Source organism: Melozone crissalis, unplaced genomic scaffold (assembly GCF_028551555.1).
Source record: "Melozone crissalis strain CALT ecotype California unplaced genomic scaffold, PUWL_Pcris_2 ptg000006l_1, whole genome shotgun sequence".
Taxonomy (NCBI): Eukaryota; Metazoa; Chordata; class Aves; order Passeriformes; family Passerellidae; genus Melozone; species Melozone crissalis.
The window spans coordinates 977,771-1,000,133 of NW_026535784.1; the positions used below are offsets into that span (position 1 = coordinate 977,771).

Sequence of the window (22,363 nt, forward strand, 5' to 3'; positions counted from 1 at the left end):
AGTTTTCCACTGAATTCAGGAGTTTTGTCTCACACTGACTTCCACCACGGGTTATTGAAACTGCTGGGCTGGCAGGGTGAGTTAAAATAATCACATCAATATAAAACTTCAACAAGCTGGACATTGGTCCTAAATGATGGAAATTGATTGAAATGATGGAAATGATTGGTCCTAAATGTGGAAATTTAATACGCAAAAAAATCTATTTGGTGGATGAAATGTGAGGAAGGATCTTGTGGCTCTGCACAAGGAGAGGACAGGAGGGGACAGCTGGGGAGGTCAGGCTCTGCTCCAGGGAACAGGGACAGGAGGAGAGGGAACTGCACCAGGGAGGGTTTAGGATGGATTTGGGGGAAATTCCTTCAAGGAAAGGGTTGTTAAGCACTGGAAGGGGTTGGAGTCCCCATCCCTGGGCGGGTTTCAAAGCCTGGGGGAAATGGATTATTGGAAAATAGAAAATTCTCAAAGCCTGACAGAAGGCTCTCATAGTGTACATCTGTATGCAAACCTTGAGATAAGAAATGCTGACTTAGAAATGCCATAGAATAAAACAGATGTTGTTGAGAGAGAAATTAAGTTTCAAAAGATAATCTCACAAAAAAGACTAGACACTTCAGAGAAACAGAACTATAAAAGATATACTGTAAAACCCCTAGAGGTAATTTTTAATAATTACCTTTAAAACATTTACAACATAGTGGAGCTAAAGCTAATAAGCCAAGAAATACTTGCAGTATATTATAATTAAGAAACAGCTTCTGATTGTAATAACATAACTTATAACATCTGTATTATCTCACCCTTCACACAAGACTAAAAATAAAATAAAAGTTTTTAAATCCCATCTCTAAACCAGAATAAAACATAACAAAAGCAATGTGGATGTGGCACCTAGGGACATGGGTGGCAGTGCTGGGATGGTTGGACTCAATGACCTTGGAGGACCTTTCCAACCCAAACCATTCCATGATCCCATAAAATATCCATGCCTGGCACCCTCTGAGGCCCTTCCCTCCCTCCCCCTGGTCAGACTCACTTCTCCAGCACGGACATGATGATGGGAGGTAGAACCAGTATAGGCATGGGCAGGACCACTCTGGTCAGGGCTGTTTCCAGCAGGGCCTGTCGAGCAAACACAAACAAACAAACACATGCAGACATCCCAAACCAACCCAGGATGGACCTGCCAGGCTCAGGATGGCTCTGCTGAGGGCACTGAACTGTCACCCCAGAGTCTGCAGCAGCTGACAAACCCCAAAGCAGTTGGGAATTGCAAAATCATGCCTGGATAATGATTCTCTAAGCTCACTTTAAAAGTAGGCTCAGCTGTCATGTATGGAGGTTCAAATTGCCAAGCCAAAGTGACTTGGATACCTTTTGATGCAGAAAACATCTGGGTTTATCATCATTTATCCCATCTGAGTAGAGCTAGAGCTTGGCCAGAGCCTGGACTCTAATTGGTGGGTGTCACCTATGTCACTGATGGGAATGAGATGGGAATCACTGATGGGAAATGTTGTGGGGAAAACATTGTAGGGGAGATGTTGTGGAGGAAATGTTGTAGGGAAATGTTGTAGGGGAAACGTTGTAGGGGAGATGTTGTGGGGGAGATGTTGGAGGGAAATGTTGGAGGGGAAATGTTGTAGGGAAATTTTGTAGGGGGAATGTTGTAGAGTAATTTTGAAGGGGAAATTTTTAGGGGGAATGTTGTAGGGAAATTTTGGAGGGGAAATGTTGTGGGGAAATGTTGTAGGGAGGTGTGGAGGAAACGTGCATGAAATGTTGGAGGGGAAACATTGTAAAGAAATTTTGAAGGGGAAATTTGTAGGGGGAATGTTGTAGAAAAATGTTGGAGGGGAAATGTTTTAGGGAGATATTGTGGAGGAAATGTTGTGGGGAAGATGTTGTAGGGAAATGTTGTGAGGGAAATGTTGGAGGGGGAATGCTGTCGGGGAAATATCCCACCATGGGCCAAGCAGCACTTTCAGCCCTTCCTGCCTGAGCTGAGCTTTGATCTCACTCAGTGCTGGGGATGCAGCTCCTCACTGCTGCTCCAGGAATTGTTTCCCATCACTGCTGGTTCATTCCCTGCAGGGACTTGGGACATGCAGGGCTCTCCTCTCCCAGGAAACCCCAACCATGGAGCTACATTGTGCCTCCACAATTCTTCCTTCCTCACCAGAGGGAGCAACCTAGGCAGGGCTTGGATTTATTGAGGCCCAGAGATGTCCCAGGGCCTGGAGGGGCTCCAGGAGAGCTGCAGAGGGACTGGGGACAAGGCCTGCAGGGACAGGAGCCAGGGAATGGCTACCACTGGGAAAGGGGAGATTGGGCTGGGATCTTGGCAAGGAATTCCTGACAGGGGTGGAATTCCCAGATTTGCTGTTGCTGCCCCTGGATCCCTGGCAGTGCCCAAGGCCAGGCTGGACACTCGGCTTGGATCCACCTGGGACAGTGGAAGGTGTCCCTGATGGGCAGGGGTGATACTGGATGGGATTTAAGGTCCCTTCCATCCAAAGCATTCCATGATTTTATGTCACAGGGACATCTGGGCCAAAACAAACCCTCACACAGGGACAGTTGCGTGACACTGAGGATCTGCCACGTTTCACATGACAAAAACCAGAATTAACCTATCCAGGAGGAAGAGCTGGGATTGGATGGCAGCTGAGCAGAAGTTCCCAGAACTCCCAAATTTTACATTTAAGCTCCACCTACATCACTTGCACAGCGCCTTCACTTTTAATCTTCATTTTCTCTTTCAGCCATCAGGACAGAGAGGGGAAAGTGGGTCCTGGAGCCAGTTAATGGAAGTGAGGAAAACTGGCTCCAAGAAGTGTCTCTGAGCCCTTCAGCAGATTGTTTTAATCCCCCTGTTAACCAACAATATGGAGAGCTATTCGAGATCTCCCCGTTCCTGCCGAGGACTGCAGAGCTGTACATTAATTGCTGTCTCTGGAGTGCCTTGGACAGAAGGAGGGAGGGAAATGCCAAGCATTATATTATTAACTCCTGTGCCTGGGCGTGTGCTCAGCACAGCTCCACATCTCAGTCAGAGCCCACTTGGAAACAACAGCTCAGGGGGTGCTCAGGAGCCAGGACTGCACCCAGGGATGGGAAGGGAGCAGTTCCAGGCAGACGGCACAGAGTGGGTGACAGGGACAGCAAACCAGCTGTTCACGAGGTTAACCACATCTGGCTGCCCTCAGCCAGCTTTGGATGGCAGTTTTTGGGGCAGGATTGGCAGGGAAGGGTTGAAAAGCTGCTCAGCCCCGAGCCTGAGTCCTCCTCATTTGGGAAAAGGTGTGAGGGATCTCTGCTGGTTGTTCCACAAGGAATTCCCATGGAAGCACCAGGGATCTGTCCTGTCACTGTGCCCTTCCAAAATACCAGGGCCAGCCCCCAAATTTCCATGTTCTCTGCATCTCCTCCACTCCTAGCTTCTACAGGCATGGACCTCCAGAGGCTGTGGGATGTGCTGGGGCTGGAATCAGCTGTGGCCCAGCTCTCCCAGCTCCTGTACTCACGTGTTTGGCAGCAACTCTGGAAGAGCCGACGATGTTCCCATTAGTGTCCAACACATCGATTCCCTCCTCCAGCTCCGTGTGCCTCATCAGGACCACGTTGCAGATGTTGGCACTGGCTGAGGAGGAGAAAGGCAGGAGGATCAGCCCTGCTCAATCCCCACTGGCAGCTTCTGTTTGCCCTGACTCCAGATTTCCTCTCCTCAATCTGCTGAGATGAATTGCTCTGATCCCAAAGAAAAGATGGAATTCTCAAGGAGAATAATCTTTTTTTCTTTCCTCTGGGGCAATAAGGGTAAATAGGCTTACAGGAAGGTCTAGTGCAAGGTGTCCTTGCCTGTGCTTGGACCTAGGTGGTCTTTAGGTCCTTTCCAGCCCAAACTATTCCATGATTTCACACATTTTAGGGGAAAAGTGGCTCTGGGCACCATCTGACCCCTCCTCCTTGCCCAGCCTGTGGCTTTTGAGGCCTTGAGATGACCCCAAATTCTGTCTAAAGTCTGACCAAGACTTGGGCTTGAGCACCACCCTCCCATATGCAGCCCATCATCTCATTCAGGCACTTCCCAACTTCTCCCAGGGAAAAGCTGCTCATTCCCACAAAACTTTTGGGCTGATCAAGTGGCATTTTCCAGCACCCCCCACACCACATTTCCCTGCAAACTTTCCACCCAGAACTGAGACAAACCCACTGTTGCTGCAAGTACCAGTGCCTTCCAAAAATGTGTTTCTGCACTGCTTGATGGGTTAATATTCGCTAATTAATCTCAATTCATGTCATATAACAAATGTCTAATTTTTTGAGGGTGGTGGGTGGGTGAGCCCTCTCTGAAGGCAGCTCTGTGCAATCAAGGATGATTTGTGGTGACAAATGCTCCTTCCACTCGAGAGGGAGAGGAACACACACACACGCACACTCTGTCTCTCTCTTTAATATTCCAACGACCAGACCACTCTTCCCATCTATCAAAATATCTGTGTTCCCAACCCTGCAGCTCTTGAATCCCAGAGAAAAAACAAAACAAGGCCTTTCATTTAGAGAAAGTTTAGCCCCTGGTTTTTTTTCATTTCTAACACTCGCACGCCCCGTCCTTCTCGCTGTCAATCAGAACTGAGCAGATCAAGGAGCCCAGCAGGGCTGCTCTGGCCAGGGATGCCCTGGCACAGAGTTCCTGACAGACTCAGGATGGGGTGGCCAGCCCTGATGCTCCCAAGATGCTTTTCCAAGGCTCTGGATTCCCTGCCCTGGTCCCAAAGCCAAAAGCTGCTTGCATGGTTTGTCTGAGACGAGGCGCTCACGTCGCTGCTCCCCTTCTGCTTTCTGAGAGAGCAGAAATGCTGCTAATTATGGCTAAACTTGGATTGCATGGATGTCTCAAATGCACGAGGGTGGGGGGGGGGGGAGAAATAAATAAATTTTTATGCAGACAAAGTCATCTGCAGGATTTGGGGAGGAATTGTGGTAATGGAAACTGCGGCTCTGAAAGCACTCTGAGGAAACGGGGCTTGGGCTCCACACCAAGCCATCACCCCACTCCTGGTGTTTGTAGGGATTCTTTCTATCCCAAGGTGCTTTCCACACTCTGAATCTGTCCTTGGGCATCACCTAAACACAACAATTTCAACCACACACACACAAAAAAGTCCCAAGAGAAGAAATCCTTCCTCCCTCTCTCTTCTCTCCAATGAGGATCTTTCCATCAGCTTTAACTTTCTTCAGGTCAGGGTTAGGATGAGATTTTTGGGGTTTTCTGAGGTTTTTTAGCCATGAACATCTCCAGTGTAAAGCACACTGCATGAGGCTGCGGGGGGAGCGGAAAGAAATAAATAAATTTTTGTGCAGACAAAGTCATCTGCAGGATTTGGGGAGGAATTGTGATAATGGAAACTGCAGCTCTGAAAGCACTCTGAGGAAACAGGGCTTGGGCTCTTCACCAAGCCATCACCCCACTCCTGGTGTTTGTAGGGATTCTTTCTATCCCAAGGTGCTTTCCACACTCTAAATCTGTCCTTGGGCATCACCTAAACACAACAATTTCAACCACACACACACAAAAAAGCCCAAGGAGGAGAAATCTTTTCTCCCTCTCCCTTCTCTCCAATGAGGATCTTTCCATCAGCTTTAATTCCCTTCAGATCAGGTTTGGGATGGGATTTTTGGGGTTTTCTGAGGTCTTTTAGCCATGAACATCTCCAGTATACAGCACACCCTCCACAGTGACACCTTGGCCTTGGGGCCAGCTGTTCACACCCAGTTCTGGGGAAGAAAAGGGTGAATTGGGTTCCTTGAGTTCCCCTGGGCAGCAAGACCCTTCCCCTCCTCACCTCGGAGTGAGGATCCAGCCCCTCCCTGCTCAAACTCAGGCTCCAAGACCCCCTTCCCTTCCCTGCTTTCCCATGGAACCCTTTCACCCCCTGAGGATGCCCCAGCCCCAATCCCAAACCCTTTTCCAGCCCCTGGCTCTGCAGGGCCTTGGCTGCTCCTCCAGGAGCTGCTCCCCTGCCTTGGTTTCCTGGATCCAACCCCTGGTCCTGGGTAGGATTTTTTTGACAATTTGAGGTTGTCAGCGGGAAAATTAACCTTGGAAGGGGGTGAGGGCATGGCCTGACCCAGCAGCACTGGTGTTAAAGTGTCCTCCAGGCAGAGCTGCTGCAGGTGGGCATTCCCTGATGGTGCAAACACAACCTTCACACAGACCTCTCTGAGGGCACCAAGACCTTCCCCAGCACCCATCTTGGCTTCCCAAAGCTCTGTGGAGTCCTCAGGACATCCCTGCTGGAGTCTGGGCTGCCTTCCAACCCAGCAGCAGCTGCCCCTCCTGTAGTAATTTGGGATGGGATCCTAAATCTTGGATGTCCCCACAGTGTTCCAGCTGCCCCCAGCCAGCACAGCTCTGGGTGTCAGTGCAGAGGGAGGCAAGGAAGGGATGGGGAAAACTCTCTGATTTCAAACAATCATGGAATGATTAAGGCTGAAAAGGATTTCTAAGATCATCAAGTCCAACCATCACTGCCAAATCCACCACCCCATCCAGGAGCACCACATCTAGGGGTTTTTGGAGCAAGAGCTTTACCCCAGTGTTTGGCTTTTCATGTAGAAATAGAGAATTTCTGCCTTTCTGCTGGGGGCTGGAGGCTCAAAAGGAATTAGGAGACACATCTTAATGAAGGGCTTGTCCAGGTCTGCAAACCACAAACCAGCAATTAGTGGGAGGATCCCTGATGTCCTGGCCCATAACAAAGCCAGACAAATAAAACATTAGCTGTGGAATTAATTACAGGCTAAACAAATTAATTATGGGTCCTCAATCAATGCCAACACAAACACCTGGGTGTGAAAGCAGATCAACCCTGAGGCAAGGATTTCCTGAGTGCCTTTGACTCAAACACCCCTCAGAGCTGCCTCCTGGGGCTGGAACTCATCCCTTGTGCTCTCCTGGTTGTAAAACCCCAAGGAAAGCTGAATCCCCCTAAAATAGATCCCAGGAAAGTCCCAGTAAAGCAACAACAGTGCCCACAGACCCCTGGTGTATGAGGAAAATGTTCTGTGGAACTCCCAGAGCACAATCCCTGTCCCCTCTGCTCTGCAGGCAGAGCAGGCAGCTGCTCTTGTGGCAGAAAAGGGGAAAAAATGCAGCAATTTGGGAATTGAGGGCTGGAGGGATACAACAACCAGTTCTCTGCTAAAAAGGAGCAGAAAGGCCAGAGAAAGCGAGAGCAGCAGACAGGTAAAGGGGCTCAGGAGAGCTCTGAGGATGTGGTACTTGCACAGCAAATGAAAAACCTGAAAGGAAAATTTGGCATTATATGGCTGAAAAAGGGACCTGGAACAGGGAGAAAACCCCATTTTTTTAGTGATTTTGCACCATCTTTGTAAATAAACAAGCTACACAAAAAATTACCCCAAAGCCACTGGTGATTTCTTCAGGGCTAAAATAACAGCATGTGCTGGAGGTTGGAACCATGACCCAGCAAATGCTGAGTGCAGAGCATCCCTGCCCTCAAACACAGGGCTGATAAAACCTCAATAAATGCTCCATCACGCCAGGAGCAACCTCAGTGCTGCACACACTTGGGGCTGCTCTTAATCAGTGGCTCTCAGAAATCTGCACATTCAGAGCAGAACCATTTCTCTGCATTTTATTGCAAAATAACCCCAGCGCTGCTGCTTATTTGAAGATTTGACACAGCTCAGCCCAGATCCTGCAAATGGAATACTCTGAAGTTGGAATGGTTGAGGCCCACTCAGTGCTGATCATTTCTGAAGCTGCTTCAGAGTGCAAAGTGCAGCTGAAAAGCCTGAGGAGCTGCCTCCACCAGCAGCTCTGCAGCATTTTCCTGCCGAAATTCTGCTTTGCAGAGGCCCATCCCTGCCTGCCCCAGCTTGGGAACAACCACTGGGAGGACACGAGCAGCAAGGAAGGAGCTGTGTCCATCCCAGTGGCTTCTGGCCACCTGCAGGTTTGCAGCCACCACCTGGAACATAAAGAAAAGGAATTTTTCCTTACCGACAGCGGGGAACGGCACAAACCTCTGGATCAGCAGCCGAGTGGCTGGGGTAAACTTGTTGGCTCTCTGGATCAGAACATTAAGGCCCACCTTGGAATGGAGAAAAGCAAACCAGGGGAGCAGAGAGTTAATGACCAGCAGCAGGGCAGATGGCACAGTTTGGGGTCCCTCCCCACAAAAAGGTGTTTGAGAACTAAACCTCCCCCAGCTGCAGAGTTTGGCTGTGTTGGGTTCAACCCTTTAGTCAATACAGGGTTAAATCCAATTGTTGAGCTTAAAACAAGGGTTGAACCCAACCTTTGGACTTAAATGAAGAGTTGAACCCAGCCTTTGGGCTTAAATGAAGTGTTGAAGCCAATTCTTGGGTTTAAATGAAGGATTGAACCCAAGTCTTGCGCTTAAATGAAGGGTTGAACTCAACTCTTGGGCTTAAATGATTGAACCCAACCCTTGGGCTTAAATGAAGGATTGAACCCAACTCTTGGGTTTAAAAGAAGGGTTGAACCCAACAGTTTGGTTTATCTGAAGCGCTGAACCCAGCCACTGAATTGAACTAAACCACTGGGTTTAAATGAAGGGTTAAACTGTTGGGTTTAAGTGAAGGTTTGAACCTAACTCTTGGGTTTAAATGAAGGGTTGAACCCAAATTGGGTTTGTATGAAGTGTTGAACCCAACCATTGGATGGAACCCAAACATTTGGTTTAAATTAAAGATTGAACCCAACCCTTGGGCTTACAAGAAAGGTTGAACCCAACTCTTGGGTTTATATCAAAGTCTGAACCCAACCATTGGGTTTAAATGAAGCATTGAACCCAACAATTGGGTTTATCCAAAGTGCTGAACTCAACCACAGGATTGAACCAAACCACTGGGTTTAAATGAAGGGTTGAACTGTTGGGTTTAAATGAAGAGTTGAACCCATCACTGGGTTTAAATTAAGGATTGGACCCAACTATTGGGTTTACACAAAGCATTGAACCCAAAAGTTGGACTGGACCAAACCACTGGGTTTAAATGAAAGTTTGAACCCAAACTTTTCTTGGGTTTATATGGAGTGTTGAACCCAGCTGCTGGGTTTATATGGAGGGTTGAACCCAACCATTGGGTTTAAACCCTTCCCAGCTAAAAGATAAGCCAGAACCCATTCCAACACCATCCAGTCCTTCTGGAATTGCCCTTGGCTGGATTTTTGCCCAGGTCACCATCATTTTCCGCATCCACCACAAAATCCTTGGGAGTGGCAATTCTCACCTAGCTGGGAAAAACCCAAATTTCAGTGGTGGTGGTGGCCCAGCACAATCAATTCGTTCTCCAAGGGTCTGGACTACACCACCCCATGCAGTGCCAACATTTGGGCTGTAAAGTTTATTATAACCATGGATTTATTTTTGTTGCCTTGTCCAACCCTTGAATAAAGCAGAACTCTCCACAGTTTTTCATGGATCTGGGTCGTTGTGGATGTTCATAGAAACATAGAGGAGTTGCTGCCTCCTGACTCTCACATTGATAATGCTGAAAGTTGGGAGAATTTCCATCAACATTGGCTTCATGCATATGTGGCAATAAAAATTAACCAAATCTATCCATGGGGAATGACTTCAGTCTTTAAATTACTCTTCTTCACAGTATTTTCTCTTTTTCATCCCCCCTAAAAAAAACCCCAAATGCACAAACTAAACAGCCCCAACCTGGAAATTTTCAGCTGGAAATGGAAGCCCTGAGCAATGTGTGGCTAAAATGTTTTCAACCCAAAATGCAGCAAAATTAATTTTTTTTTTTTAAATCAGCCAAAACCAAAAAGCTGTCAGAAAAAAAGCAAATTTTTTGGGTGGGTTTTTTTTCTTTTTTTTTTTTTTTTTTTTTTTGGAGGAGGAGGGGGTTTAAAAGCAAAGAGAAGCCTGGGAGAAGATATTTTGCAGGCTGCTACATTATACATGCACATCCCAGCTCATCCCGGCGTGCCGGAGCCTGGGAGGAAGAGGGGGAGAAGCACAACTGCTGGATAAGCCCTGCATGAGCACAGGGCTGCTTCTCCAGCCCCAGGAAATATTTCCAGAGCCTTTCCCAAGGTTTTCATCCAGATCAAAGCAGGAACTCCTCCTCTTGTCCTCAGCGAGTGAAGCTCTAGAACTGAGTCCAAGAGAGCCACGGTGACTCTGCTTAGTCTGGACAGCAGTGGGGGCTTGTCTTGAACTTCCTCACCCTAAAAAATGACTGAATGATTTATTTTTTTTAATTTTCCAATTGTTAGGATGAGTCTTTTCAAAGTCTGAACACCTCTATAAACTGTAACACAGTCTAAAATGTGTGCCTTTAAGAGAAGCCAGTTTTAAGCCTGGCTTTGCTGGTCTGCCCCATGGATTTGGGTATTCATTCTGGATATGGTTAATCTGTGTCCATGACAAATTTCGTTGGGTTTGCAGCCCCTGCTTGGAGGTTTGGTGGAGGATTTGACAATGAAGTGGAAGAGCAGCAGCTTTTGAAAGAGAAAAGCTGAGTCTGGGAGAGCCACCACTGTGAGGGCAGTGAAATAAAAGCATTTTATTTCCAGATTTAATGTGATGAACTCAGTCCCCACTTACAGCAACCCTCCTGCTGGGAACATGAAATTAAATGTTGCTGGAGATTAAATCCCATCTCCAAATCCTCAACACAAGGGCTGGATATAGGAAACTAATGAGGTTTTGTTTTCTACAGTTTGAAAATTGCTGTAGCTGATCTGTGAACTCCTTCCCACAGGTCATGAGGTGGGATGAGGGTAAACAGGGCAGGAACTGCTCAACCTCAGGCCACCAAAGCAAAAGGCTCATCAAGGTGATGTTGATGAGTTTAATTACTTGGGATTGGCCAAAGGACGCTGTTGAGGCAAATTCATCATTAAAGATCAACACCAGGTTAATTATTGTGACCATCACCCAGTCACTGAGCAGGGTCTGCAGCACTAGTGATGGAAACATGGAACAGAACCAGGGGGAATTCACCCCACCCAAGCTGGCACAACCACAGAATCACCAAGGCTGGAAAAGCCCTTCAAGATCGAGTCCAGCCATACCCAGCACTGCCAGGGCCACCACTGCCCCATGTCCCCAAGCGCCACATGCACAGGGCTGTGAAATCCCCCCAAGGATGGGGACACCAGCCCTGCCCTGGGCTGCTGTGCTTGACAACCTTTGGTGAAGGAATTCTTCCTGAAATCCAACCTAAACCTTCCCTGGCATAGCCTGAAGCTGCTTCCTCCTGTCCTGTGGGTCCCTTTGCAGCTCAGCTTCTCTGGGCAACCTGCTCCAGAGTTTGACAGAACTCCAGGATGGTTTGGGTGGGAAGGGACCTTAAAGAACATCCAAGGCAGGGACACCTCCCAGTGTCCCAGGGTGCTCCAAGCCCCCATGTCCAACCTGGCCGGGTGCACATGGTCCATACTGTGACCAGATCAAATCCAGCTTTCTCCAATTGCCTGGTTTGCTGAGGTTTCCACCTCCAGACCACTCCCTTGATGTGGCTGAGGGAGCTGGGGGAATTGGACACAGGCACACAGGAGTGGACACAGGGACACATGGCTGGACACACTGACACATGAGTGGACACAGGGACACATAAGTGGACACAGGAATATGGGGCAGGACACAGGGACACATGTCTGGACACAGGGACACAGGGATAGATTCATGCTGACCTGACACAGGAATATGTGACTGGACACAGGGACACATGAGTGGACACACAGACACATGAGTGGACACAGGGATATGTGACTGGACACAGGGACACATGAATGGACACAGAGACACATGGCTGGACCCAGGGACATGAGTGGACACACAACTGGACACAGGGACACACAGCTGGACACAGGGATATGTGACTGGACACAGGGACACACAGCTGGACCCAGGAATACGTGACACCAGCACTTCCTAATATCCCTCAACACTAACCTGGGATCAAACATGGCCAGTGGGAGAGAAACCTCACCCAGGGCTCCTCTGTGCCTCTGGCAGCACTCTGCCCTTCCTCCCTCCCTCCTCCTCCTCCTCCTCGAGTGCCAGGAATTCCTGCCATTTCTTTAGCTCCTGTTTTGTTTCAGCATCAATAACATTCCCTCAGCAGAATGTTTGTGATGTCATTGCACTCTGAAGCAGAACCATCAAACTGTCAGAGACCAATGTTTCTGATTCCTTTTCTTCTCCTTATCTCACAAAGTTCCGACCTCATGTCTACCAAGACACCAATTCTAAAACCATGGGAATTAAAAAAAAAAAATCCTTGTTTTTTTCTGCCTTTTTATGAAGATTTTTGAAGCCTGAGAGATGGTTTTGAATGCTTGACATTGGCAATGACCAAGCGTTCACCTCTTAAACCTGGCCTAGAGCAGTAAATCCATCAGAGGAATTATTTCACTTCATATTGGGAGGGAATTTTTAGAAAATAGAGGAATCTCAGGAGTCCAGTGAGCATTAGCACACAAACATTGCTTCATGGACTGTGCTGGAGAAATCTCCACTGATTTAGGGGATTTAACTTCAGGGCATCCCTGAGCACTGCAGCTGGAGCTGGCTGTTCAAAGGACCTGGAAAGTCAACTTGGAAAGAGGGACTGGCTCCAAAGGAGGTTATCCCTTATCCCCCAGTCACCAGATTGGATTAGAACTAATTGGATCTGATGAGTCCCATCCAGCCAAGCTGGAGAAAAGAGCATTAGGAGAAGGAAGGAAAAAACTCATTCATTAGGGCTGGGAGGTGAAGATGGAGGCAGAGAGATGGAAAACTGGGCTCTTTCCCAACTGGAGCTTTCCCAAGCCAAGGAGAACAGAATGGAAGAGTCTAAGGGAAGGGAAAGCAATCAGGATCTGAGTGGGGAAGGAACTTGGTGAGAAGTAAGAGTGAGGGAAGGAGCAGACATCACTCCCAAGACAATTCCAGCAGGGATGGCCACAGCAGCCCCACAGCTGGATGCTTCAAGGGAAGAGAATGGTGCAGCCTGGAGCAAGGCTGGAGGAAAGTGGGATTCATGCTGAGAACACAACAAACTTGGTTTGGGAGATGGTGGAGCAAGGAGGATGAGGGGCCATGCCCAGGACAAGAGGGAGTTGTCTCATACCAAGTTTTCCGTGCACCTGGATCCTGCCCAGAGGCAGCAGCACTGCTGGGGTGGTGGGGATGGGCTGGGGCAGAGGGAAAGGAAGGGATGAGAACAAATCTGCTGGAAATGGAAACATCCCAGTGGAATGAGAGAGAAAATGCTGCAGAGAGGCACATGGAGTTTGGGAGGGGACAGTCACAGGGGGAACCTTAAGCATCATCTACTTCCAACTCCCTGCCTTGGACACCTTCCACCATCACAGGCTGCTCCAAGCCCTTCCAGCCTGGCCTGGGACACTCCCAGGGATGGGCCTGGCAGCACCCTGCAGGTGCCAGGTGCTCCTGACTCCAGGGACAGGGTGATGATGGACACTGGGAGCAATCCCAGAGAGCCCCATGTCCTTGTCCCCCACAAGGTTGTGCCTTTGGGAATGGCCGCTCAGATCCAGCAATTTCGGGGCTCCATGGAGGAACTGCCAGGCTGAGTTTCAGTCTGAGAGATCCAACCACTCCCTTTGGGGTCTGAGAATGAACAGGGAAAGGGATGTGCAGGAACAGCAGAGAGATGCAGACTTTAGAGCCAAGCACTGCTTCATTTCAAACTTAAACTTCATTTAAAACAGAAGTTGATCACCAGCTCCTCGGATCCCCTGGGATTTTCCCGGTTCTCCCATGGAGGAGGGAGCCAGGCCACGCTCCATCCCCTCTCCCGACTTTTCCAGCCCCCGAGTGTCTCCTGTCCGAGCAGGACAGAGCCGAGGCGGTGGGAGGGCTCCAGCTCTCCCGGCTGATTATGGACATCACACCCCATTCACAGGCTGTCAGCGCAGCCTCGCAGACAATTATCGGGAACAAGGAGAGGATTGGAAAAATCCACAGGGGCACCTCCACCTGGAGAGGAGAGCGAGAAATGATGTGTGAGAGGTCAGCGTGAACGAGCGGGGAAGGAGGAGCAGCCCCACGGCACGGGGAGGAGTGGGAGTGCTGGAAAGAGATGGAATGGGACTAATGGAAAGGGAAGAAATGGGGTTGCTGACATGGGATGGAATGGGATTGATGGAAAGGGAAGGAATGGGATTGATGGAATAGGAAGGAATGAGATTGATGGTGTGGAAAGGAATGGAATTGCTGGAAAGGATTGGGATTGCTGGGATGGGAAGGATTGGGATTGCTGGAATGGGTAAAGTAGGGATGGGGTTGCAGGAAAGGGGAGAAATGAGATTGCTGGAAAGGGAAGGAGTGGGATTGCTGACATGGGAAGGAGTGGGATTGATGGAAAAGGAAGGAATGGGACTGCTGGAAAGAGAAGGACTGGGATTGATGGAAAGGGATGGAATGGGATTGATGGAATGGGAAGAAATGGAATTGCTGGAAAGGGAAGAAATGGGATTGATGGAAAGGGAAGGAATGGGATTGCTGGAAAAGGAAGGATTTGGATTGCAGGATTTGGAGTTGCTCTTGGCGGAACTGGATCAGGGAAATTGAAAAGCTGATGGAGAAAGCTCCAATCCCACAGAAAAATTGGGAGATGCTTCAAGGAGAAGGTCCAGAGGGACCCAGAAAATGACTCCAGAGGGTTCCAGAGGGGTTAACTCCACCAGTTACCAATCCAAAGGTCCCAGCAGCAGTGAAAATGCAGGAAACAGGCAATGGTTGCTCATGGTCCTTGGCTGATTTAATTCAGACCTTTCAGCACAGCCCCAGGAGTCACTTCTCACCCAAAGAGAAGTTTGATCTAAGTCCTGAAAAGCTGAGCCAGCACCAAAAGGGATCAGCAGTGCCAGAGCAAATGGAGCTGGGATCTGGAATTAGGAATCAGAAAATCCTGTAATGGGTTGGGTTGGAAGGGCCTTAAATCCCCTCTCATGCACCCCTCACCTTCCCCTGGGCCAGGGTGCTCCAAGCTGCCCTTGGACTCTTCCAGGGATTGCCCAATTTCCCTGGGCAGAAGAAACCTACTTCCACATAGAAATAATAAAGTTGTTATAAATAATTATTATCTATATAAAATTATAATATCCAAAAAGCAATTGTTGCCAATAAAATCAGCTTCATGCAGCTTTTTTAATCTCCTAAAAGTGTGAAAAATAGCAGAGTAAGAGTGTGTGTGTCAGCTGGAAAGAGTTTCTGTCTCATCACAGCCCCCCTGATCTGTGCAGCTCTTGGCACTGGAATACAGGGGGAATAAAAAATTCCAAACATTTCAAATACATTTGGTCTCTCTCAAGTCTTTTTACTTCTCCCTGCCTTTGTTTGCCTTGTTTAGGAAAACCAGCTGGTGTTAATTGCACTTCATGCACCACCAGCATGAACAGCAGCCAGATATCAGGAATTGGAGCCTGATCCCAGGAATCCATTCAATTGTTTGGGGAAAAAATTACATTATCACTCTTCAGAACAGAATAAAATGAGGGAGCAAAAGAAAAGGCAGGAAAGAGGCTGGTGGGGGGAAAGTGGGATAAAAATAAATTACAGTCATAGAAAGAGAAAGGGAGATGTTAGAGGATGGAATTTCCAGAGCAGCTGTGGCTGCCCCTGGATGCCTGGAATGTCCAAGGCCAGGTTGGACATTGGGGCTGGGAGCACCTGGGACAGTGGGAGGTGTCCCTGCCATGGATGGGGTGGGATGGGATTTGGGATTTGGGATTTGGGATCTGTTCCAACCCAAACACCTCTCCTAGCCTTATTTCAAGTGGTTCCTTCACCTCAGTCATGCACAGGAGAAGGGATGAAATCCTGGACCTGGCACAGATCTGTGCTGTGACTTGGTTGGGATGGGAGTAGTTGGAGAGAAAAGGAAATATGGGGAGAAAAATGTGGAATAAAAGAATATTGATTCCTCCCCAAATTCACCCTGTAGGGCTGGAAATCAGGAGTTGTAGCAATTCCTCTCTCTAAAAAGGGAAGAAAATCAGGATATTTGCAAAGGTTTCCCATTTAACTGCAGGACAATGAGGCCAAACCCAGCTCTGATGGAGCAGTGTGCTTGTCCCTGCTGTGAGGACACAGAGGGTGAGGCGCAGCACAAATTCACTGCTCTGTCCTCTCTGGGCTTCTCCAGGCCCTTTTCCACCTGCACACAGGGAAGGGTCTCCCCCCAGTGACTGAGCCTACATCCCAGAGCCTCCCTGCTGGGCAGGGCTTTCTCCAGGCTGCTGGGAGCTGTGAGGGCTTTCAGCATTCCACAACTTCAGGAGTGTTTCCAGCTGGGATGTCTGTGGGGACACAGAAACCTCACTGCACACCTCCTGTGCCATCCCTGCTCTGCTGGGAAGGTTTTCTTCCAACATCAGAGAGGAGAAGAACCTTTAAAAGCTGCTACCCTTCATGTTTCACATGGAGGAAAACCTCCTCCCAACATCACGATAGAAGAACCCCCGAAGGTTTTTGCCCTTCAGGTTTGCCACGGAGGAAAAGCTTCCAACATACAGAAGGAGAAGAACCACTAAAGGCTGCTGCCCTTCATGGTTCATGTGAGGGAAAACCTCCCTCCAACATCATGATAGAAGAACCCCTGAAGGTTTTTTACCCTTCCTGCTCCACATGGAAGAAAACATCCAACATCAGGAAGGAGAAGAACCCCTAAAGGTTTTTGCCCTTCCTGCTCCACATAGAGAAAAACATCCCAACATCCAGAAGGAGAAGAACCTCTAAAGACTGCTGCCCTTCATATTTCACATGGAGAAAAACCTCCTTCCAACATCAGGAAGGAGAAGAACCCAAGAAAGTTTTTGCCCTTCACGTGGAGGAAAAGCTTCCAACATCAGGATAGAAGAACCCCTGAAGGTTTTTGCCTTTCATTCTCCGTGTGGAAGAAAACATCCCAATATCCAAAAGGAGAAGAACCTCTAAAGGCTGCTGTTCTCCATGGTCCATGTGGAGGAAAAGCTCATTCCAACATCATGATAGAAGAAGAACTCCTGAAGGTTTTTGCCCTTCAGCTCTACATGGAGGAAAAGCTTCCAACATACGGAAGGAGAAGAACCACTAGAGGCTGCTGCCATTCATGGTTCAGGTGGAGGAAAAGCTCCCAACATCTGGAAAGAGAACCTCTAAAAGCTGCTGCCCTTCATATTTCACATGGAAGAAAATCTCCTTCCAACATCAGGAAGAAGAACCCCTGAAGGTTTTTGCCCTTCCTGCTCCACGTGCAGAAAAACATCCCAACATGAGGGAGAAGAACCCCTGAAGGTTTTTGCCCTTCAGCTCCAAGTGGAAGAAAACCTCCCAAGCATCAGGAAGGAGAAGAACCCAAGAAGATTTTTGCCCTTCATGCTCCACGTGGAGGAAAAGCTCATTCCAACATCATGATAGAAGAAAAATCCCTGAAGGTTTTTGCCCTCCATGCTCCACGTGGGGAAAAATATTCCAGCATCCAAAAGAAGAACCTCTAAAGGCTGCTACCCTTCACATTTCATGTGGAGGAGAAGCTCCTTCCAACATCAGGATAGAAGAAGAACCCCTGAAGGTTTTTGCCCCTCATGCTCCATGTGGAGAAAAACATCCCAACATCCAAAAGGAGAACTACCTCTAAAGGCTGCTGCCCTTCATAGTCCATGTGGAGGAAAACCTCCTTCCAACATCAGGACAGAAGAACCTCTAAAGGTTTTTGCCCTTCATATTTCATGTGGAGGAAAAGCTTCTTCCAACATCAGGAAAGAGAAGAAGCTGTGAAGGTTTTTGCGCTTCATGCTCCACATGGAGGAAAAGCTCCCAACATCTGGAAGGAGAACCTCTAAAGGCCGCTGCCCTTCATATTTCATGTGGAAGAAAATCTCCTCCCAACATCAGGATAGAAGAATCCCTGAAGGTTTTTGCCCTTCCTGCTCCATGTGGAAGAAAACCTCCCAAACATCAGGAAGGAGAACCCCAGAAGGTTTTTGCCCTTCTCCACCCTGGACCATCCACGGCCCCACAGAAAGCTCCTGCCTGTCCCTGTGGCACTGTTTTGACCCCTTGAGCACCCCAGCTCAGAGCCAGCACTGTTCCACACATCCAGGGCATCCTGGTGAGATGCCAGCCTGGGGAACAGGGTGGCACCGCCCAGGAGGCAGCAGCTCCCCCCTGCAGGGAGATCTCTGCTTGCACCAGGCTGAAACTCCCCAATTTTATTCCCTGCACATCTCAGGGAGCTTCTCACACCTCTTTGCACAGGGGTGTTTCCCACAGCACCCCAAGGTCCCTTCTGCCCTCTGGAGCTGCCCTGCAGGCTCTGAGCAGCCCAAGGGATTCCAGCTCCCCAAGCCCTGCACAGCCCTGCAGTACGGACACCTCCACACCCACGGGGTCCTTACCAAAGCCTCCCAGCTGCTCGGGGGACAAAGCTCTGCCAAGATCCTTGTCCGTGTGTCCTGCCCCTCTAATCTGCCCCTGTTCCAAGAGGGAGAGGAGCATTAATGCCAAAACCACCGGATCAGCAGCACCACAGCGTGCTGGGGTGTGAGGGGCAGCAGCACGTCCAGCTGGGGACTGTCACCTCAGGGACTCACAAGGTGACAAAAATGCTGGCCTAAGCACTGAGGAGCTCAGGAAAACCATCCTATGCTTCCCCAGGAAGCTGTGGATGGAAAACCAAAGCATTGAGGTTGTTAGGATGGAGATTAGGGTTAAAGTTGAGCTGGAAAAGTGAGCACAGCTCCTGGGTGAGGAGGTGGGAACTCAGGTGAGCCAGGCTGGGTTTTGAGCTCAGGTGAGCCAGTCCAGGAGCTCAGATGAGCCAGGCTGGGTTTTCAGCTCAGGTGAGCCAGTCCAGGAGCCCAGGTGAGCCAGGCTGGGTTTTCAGCCCAGGTGAGCCAGGCTGGGTTTTCAGCTCAGGTGAGCCAGGCTGGGTTGTGAGCAGGAAGGGACAGCAGAGGGGACAGGAGCAGCAGTGCCCAGCACACACACTGAGACATGGCAAACCATCCTGCACAAGGGTACCCAGCAAAATGGAGTTTTCCCTCAAAACCTCGAGGCACTTCAACAACTCCACACACTTTGGAAAACGGTCGGGCAGCTGCACAAAGAGCAAATTCTCTGTGACCTGAAAAAATGGGGAAATGTCTTGGCCAGAGGGGAAAATACCAACTGCTGTGGGATCTTTAATGCTCCAAAGGAAAAGGTACAACCACTCAGTTTGGGGCTTATTTGAAACCCCAGTGTAAGGAATAACTTTCCCAAGTTGCTCCTCCAAACTTTCCTGCCCCTTTGGGAAGAGCTGATCCTGCTCCTGATGTCAACCTGTGCTCCTGGGAATGTATTAAAAGCCACAAGAGCTTGATTTTAAGAATGCTAAAAGCTTCTCTCACAGGAGCTTTATAATCTGTGATTATTTCACACAGAACTGCAGAGGAGGCCCCAGAGCTGCTGCAGGGCTGGAGCCAGGCTGGGAGAACTGGGAATGTTCACCCAGAGAAGGGAAAATTCCAGGAAATCCTAAACGTCCCTAAAGAGGCTCCAGGAGAGGTGGAGAGGGACTGGGGACAAGGCCTGCAGGGACAGGAGCCAGGGAATGGCTCCCACTGGGAAGGGGGAGATTGGGCTGGGATCTTGGCAAGGAATTGCTGGCTGGGAGGGTGGGCAGGGGCTGGGCTGGAATTGCCAGATTTGCTGTGGCTGCCCCTGGATCCCTGGCAGTGCCCAAGGCCAGGTTGGACATTAGGAGCACCCTGGGACAGTGGGAGGTGTCCCTGCCATGGCAGGGGTGGCACTGGGTGGGATTTGAGGTCCCTTCCCACCCAAACCATTCCAGGATTCCACATCATGACCTAAACTCCAGCTCCAGCTTGGAACACATCCACAGGGGAAGATGTAATTCCATCCCTAGTGGAAAATTCCAGAACTCTGCCTCTCCTCTCCTGCCACCCAGGGCCCTGCAGCCTCGAGGTCTCTAAATTAGCCTGGCTAATGAATTCCCCACCAATTAATGCATGAGGGAGAGTGGGAGTTCACAGAGCAGCCAAGGCACAGCGCAGGAGGGGCTGGGTTCTGGTTCTGCTGCAAAGCTCGGGCATGCAGGGCCAGCCACACCCCAGGTGACAGCATTTGCTGGTTATCAAAACAGAGTTAAGTCAATTAAAACACATCAACATGCTCAACAATCCAAAAAACATCTCCCAAGCAGCTCCTTAGTCATGAAATCCAGAGATATAAAGAGTTACCCACTGCTATTGAGACAGCACTTATGACAGCTCCCAAGTAGCCCTGGATGAACTTGGATGTCGGAGAAGGCTTTGGAAAGAAAAACAAAACATATTTTCAATAAACAAACTTCTGGTTATTAATATTCAACCCTTTTTCCCCCCCTTTTTTTTTTTGTTTGTTTGTTTTGGTTTTGGTGTATTTGTTTCAGAGCAGAGACAGGTTTAATTTTGTCATATTGTTCTGTGACACATGGGCTGTCATCCCAAGAGGCAAAAGCGAGGAAATCGTGGCCTCCTGAGCAAGGTCACAGGGAATGGAAAATTAATTGGCATCAGAAAATTATAATAATAGCAGCTCAAAGGAAGGATGTGAGTGAAATTCAGCAAATGCTACCAAATTAGCATTTCTACCCTGGAGTGCTGAACCCCAAACTCGCCACAGTCAATATTTCATCTGTGAAATGTTCTCTCAGTGAGCTGGATGGATTCCAGCTCAGCTTCCCACATCCCAAGACAGGATGAATGGAGGCTGAGGAGAAGGAAAGGAGCAGGGACAGCCCCAGCACTTTCCAGGGAGAGCCCCACCAAGGATGGAGCAGGGACAGCCCCACCAAGGACAGAGCAGGGACAGCATCACCAAGGATGGAGCAGGGACAACCCCACCAAGGATGGAGCAGGAACAGCCCACCAAGGATGGAGCAGGGACAGCTCCACCAAGGATGGAGCAGGGACAGCCCCAGAATTTCCCAGGGACAGCCCCAGCACTTCCCACTGCCACCAGCACGGACAAAACCCCTGGGAGATGGGATCATGGAGCTTCCTCCTGCTCCCCCAACCCAGGCACTGTTCTGCTCTGTGCTTTTTCCCAGTTAAACCAGTCCAGACCAGCTGGGACCATGGACTGGTTCAGCTCTGAAGCCCTCAGCCTCATTTCTGTGCCTGCAGTGATTCCAAGACCCTTGTGCTGGTTACACTGAGTTTAAACACGGGACAGTGGCCAGTCTAGAAATCCCCCAGTGGGCACCCCAGAGGTTCCATGGTCGCTCCAGAGGTTTCATGGCCAGGGAAAAGGCAGGATTGCTGTTTCTATGTGGGAATGCCCCAGGGCAGGCCTACAGCTGCCTCATGGCTGTGTGTAGGAATTGGCACAGCTGCAACTCAAAGTCAGCCAGATTTTACCCCAAAAGAACCAGGCATGAATTTTAAGCCCTGGGAATCACTTGTTTAACTTAGGGTGAGCTTGTGAGTTCTCCCACAAACCTTTGGTGTTGTTATGCTAAGCTGTCCAAGTCCTGCTCCCCTATTGGCTATGCCCTGTTATGTATCCCCTGTATGTTACACTAAATTCTGCTCCCCTATTGGTTACTTGTTTCCCCTATATGGTTATAGTTCCAGAATGTTCCACCCCCAAGTGTATATATTGTTGCTTCCCCTTTGTCTCAGGTCTTTGGATCCTGCCCCTCGTACTGTGCTCGACTTCTCCACGTTTGTTGTTTTTCATTCCATTATTAAAGTTCTTTTTGGGCAACTCCATTGAACCTGCTCTTTTTCATTTTCACCACCCTCAGTCCCTGGAGTCAGGAACCAGAGAGGTTTGTCAGCGACCTTCACCATGAAATCAGGAACCAGAGAGGTTTGTCATGGCCACCTTCAGTCCCTGAAGTCAAAGACCAGGAAGATTTGTCACAGTCACCCTCAGTCCCTGGAATCAGGCCCCAGAGAGGTTTGTCATGGCCACCCTCACCATGAAATCAGAACCCAGGGAGTTTTGTCATGACCACCCTTGCTGCCCTGGAGTCAGGAACTAGGGAGGTTTGTCAGCCACCCTCACCCCAAAGTCAGGGCCCAGAAAGGTTTGTCATGATCATCCTCACTGCTCTGGAGTCAGGAACTAGAGAGGTTTGTCACAGCCACCCTCACCCTGGAGTCAGGGCCCAGAGAGGTTTGTCATGGTCACCCTCACCCTGAAATCAGGGCCCAGAGAGGTTTGTCATGGTCACCCTCACCCTGAAATCAAGAACCAGAGAGTTTGTCATGGTCACCCTCAGTCCCTGAAATCAGGGCCCAGAGAGGTTTGCCATGGTCACCCTCATTGCCCTGAAATCAGGAACCAGAGAGGTTTGTCAGCCA

The 22,363-nt window shown here is 49.2% G+C and overlaps 1 protein-coding gene across 2 annotated transcripts in view; it reads right to left on the bottom strand.

The window, feature by feature from the left end:
* Window positions 1-22,363, bottom strand: part of SFXN5 (sideroflexin 5) — a 104,124-nt gene that overhangs the window by 33,377 nt on the left and 48,384 nt on the right. For both annotated transcript variants that reach the window (XM_054290781.1, XM_054290789.1), the window contains 4 exons: window positions 20,256-20,321; window positions 8,033-8,123; window positions 3,528-3,643; window positions 1,037-1,122 (listed from right to left, as the gene is read on the bottom strand). In XM_054290781.1, coding sequence (XP_054146756.1) covers window positions 1,037-1,122; window positions 3,528-3,643; window positions 8,033-8,123; window positions 20,256-20,321 — 359 coding nt within the window. The remainder of the gene's footprint in view (window positions 1-1,036; window positions 1,123-3,527; window positions 3,644-8,032; window positions 8,124-20,255; window positions 20,322-22,363) is intronic.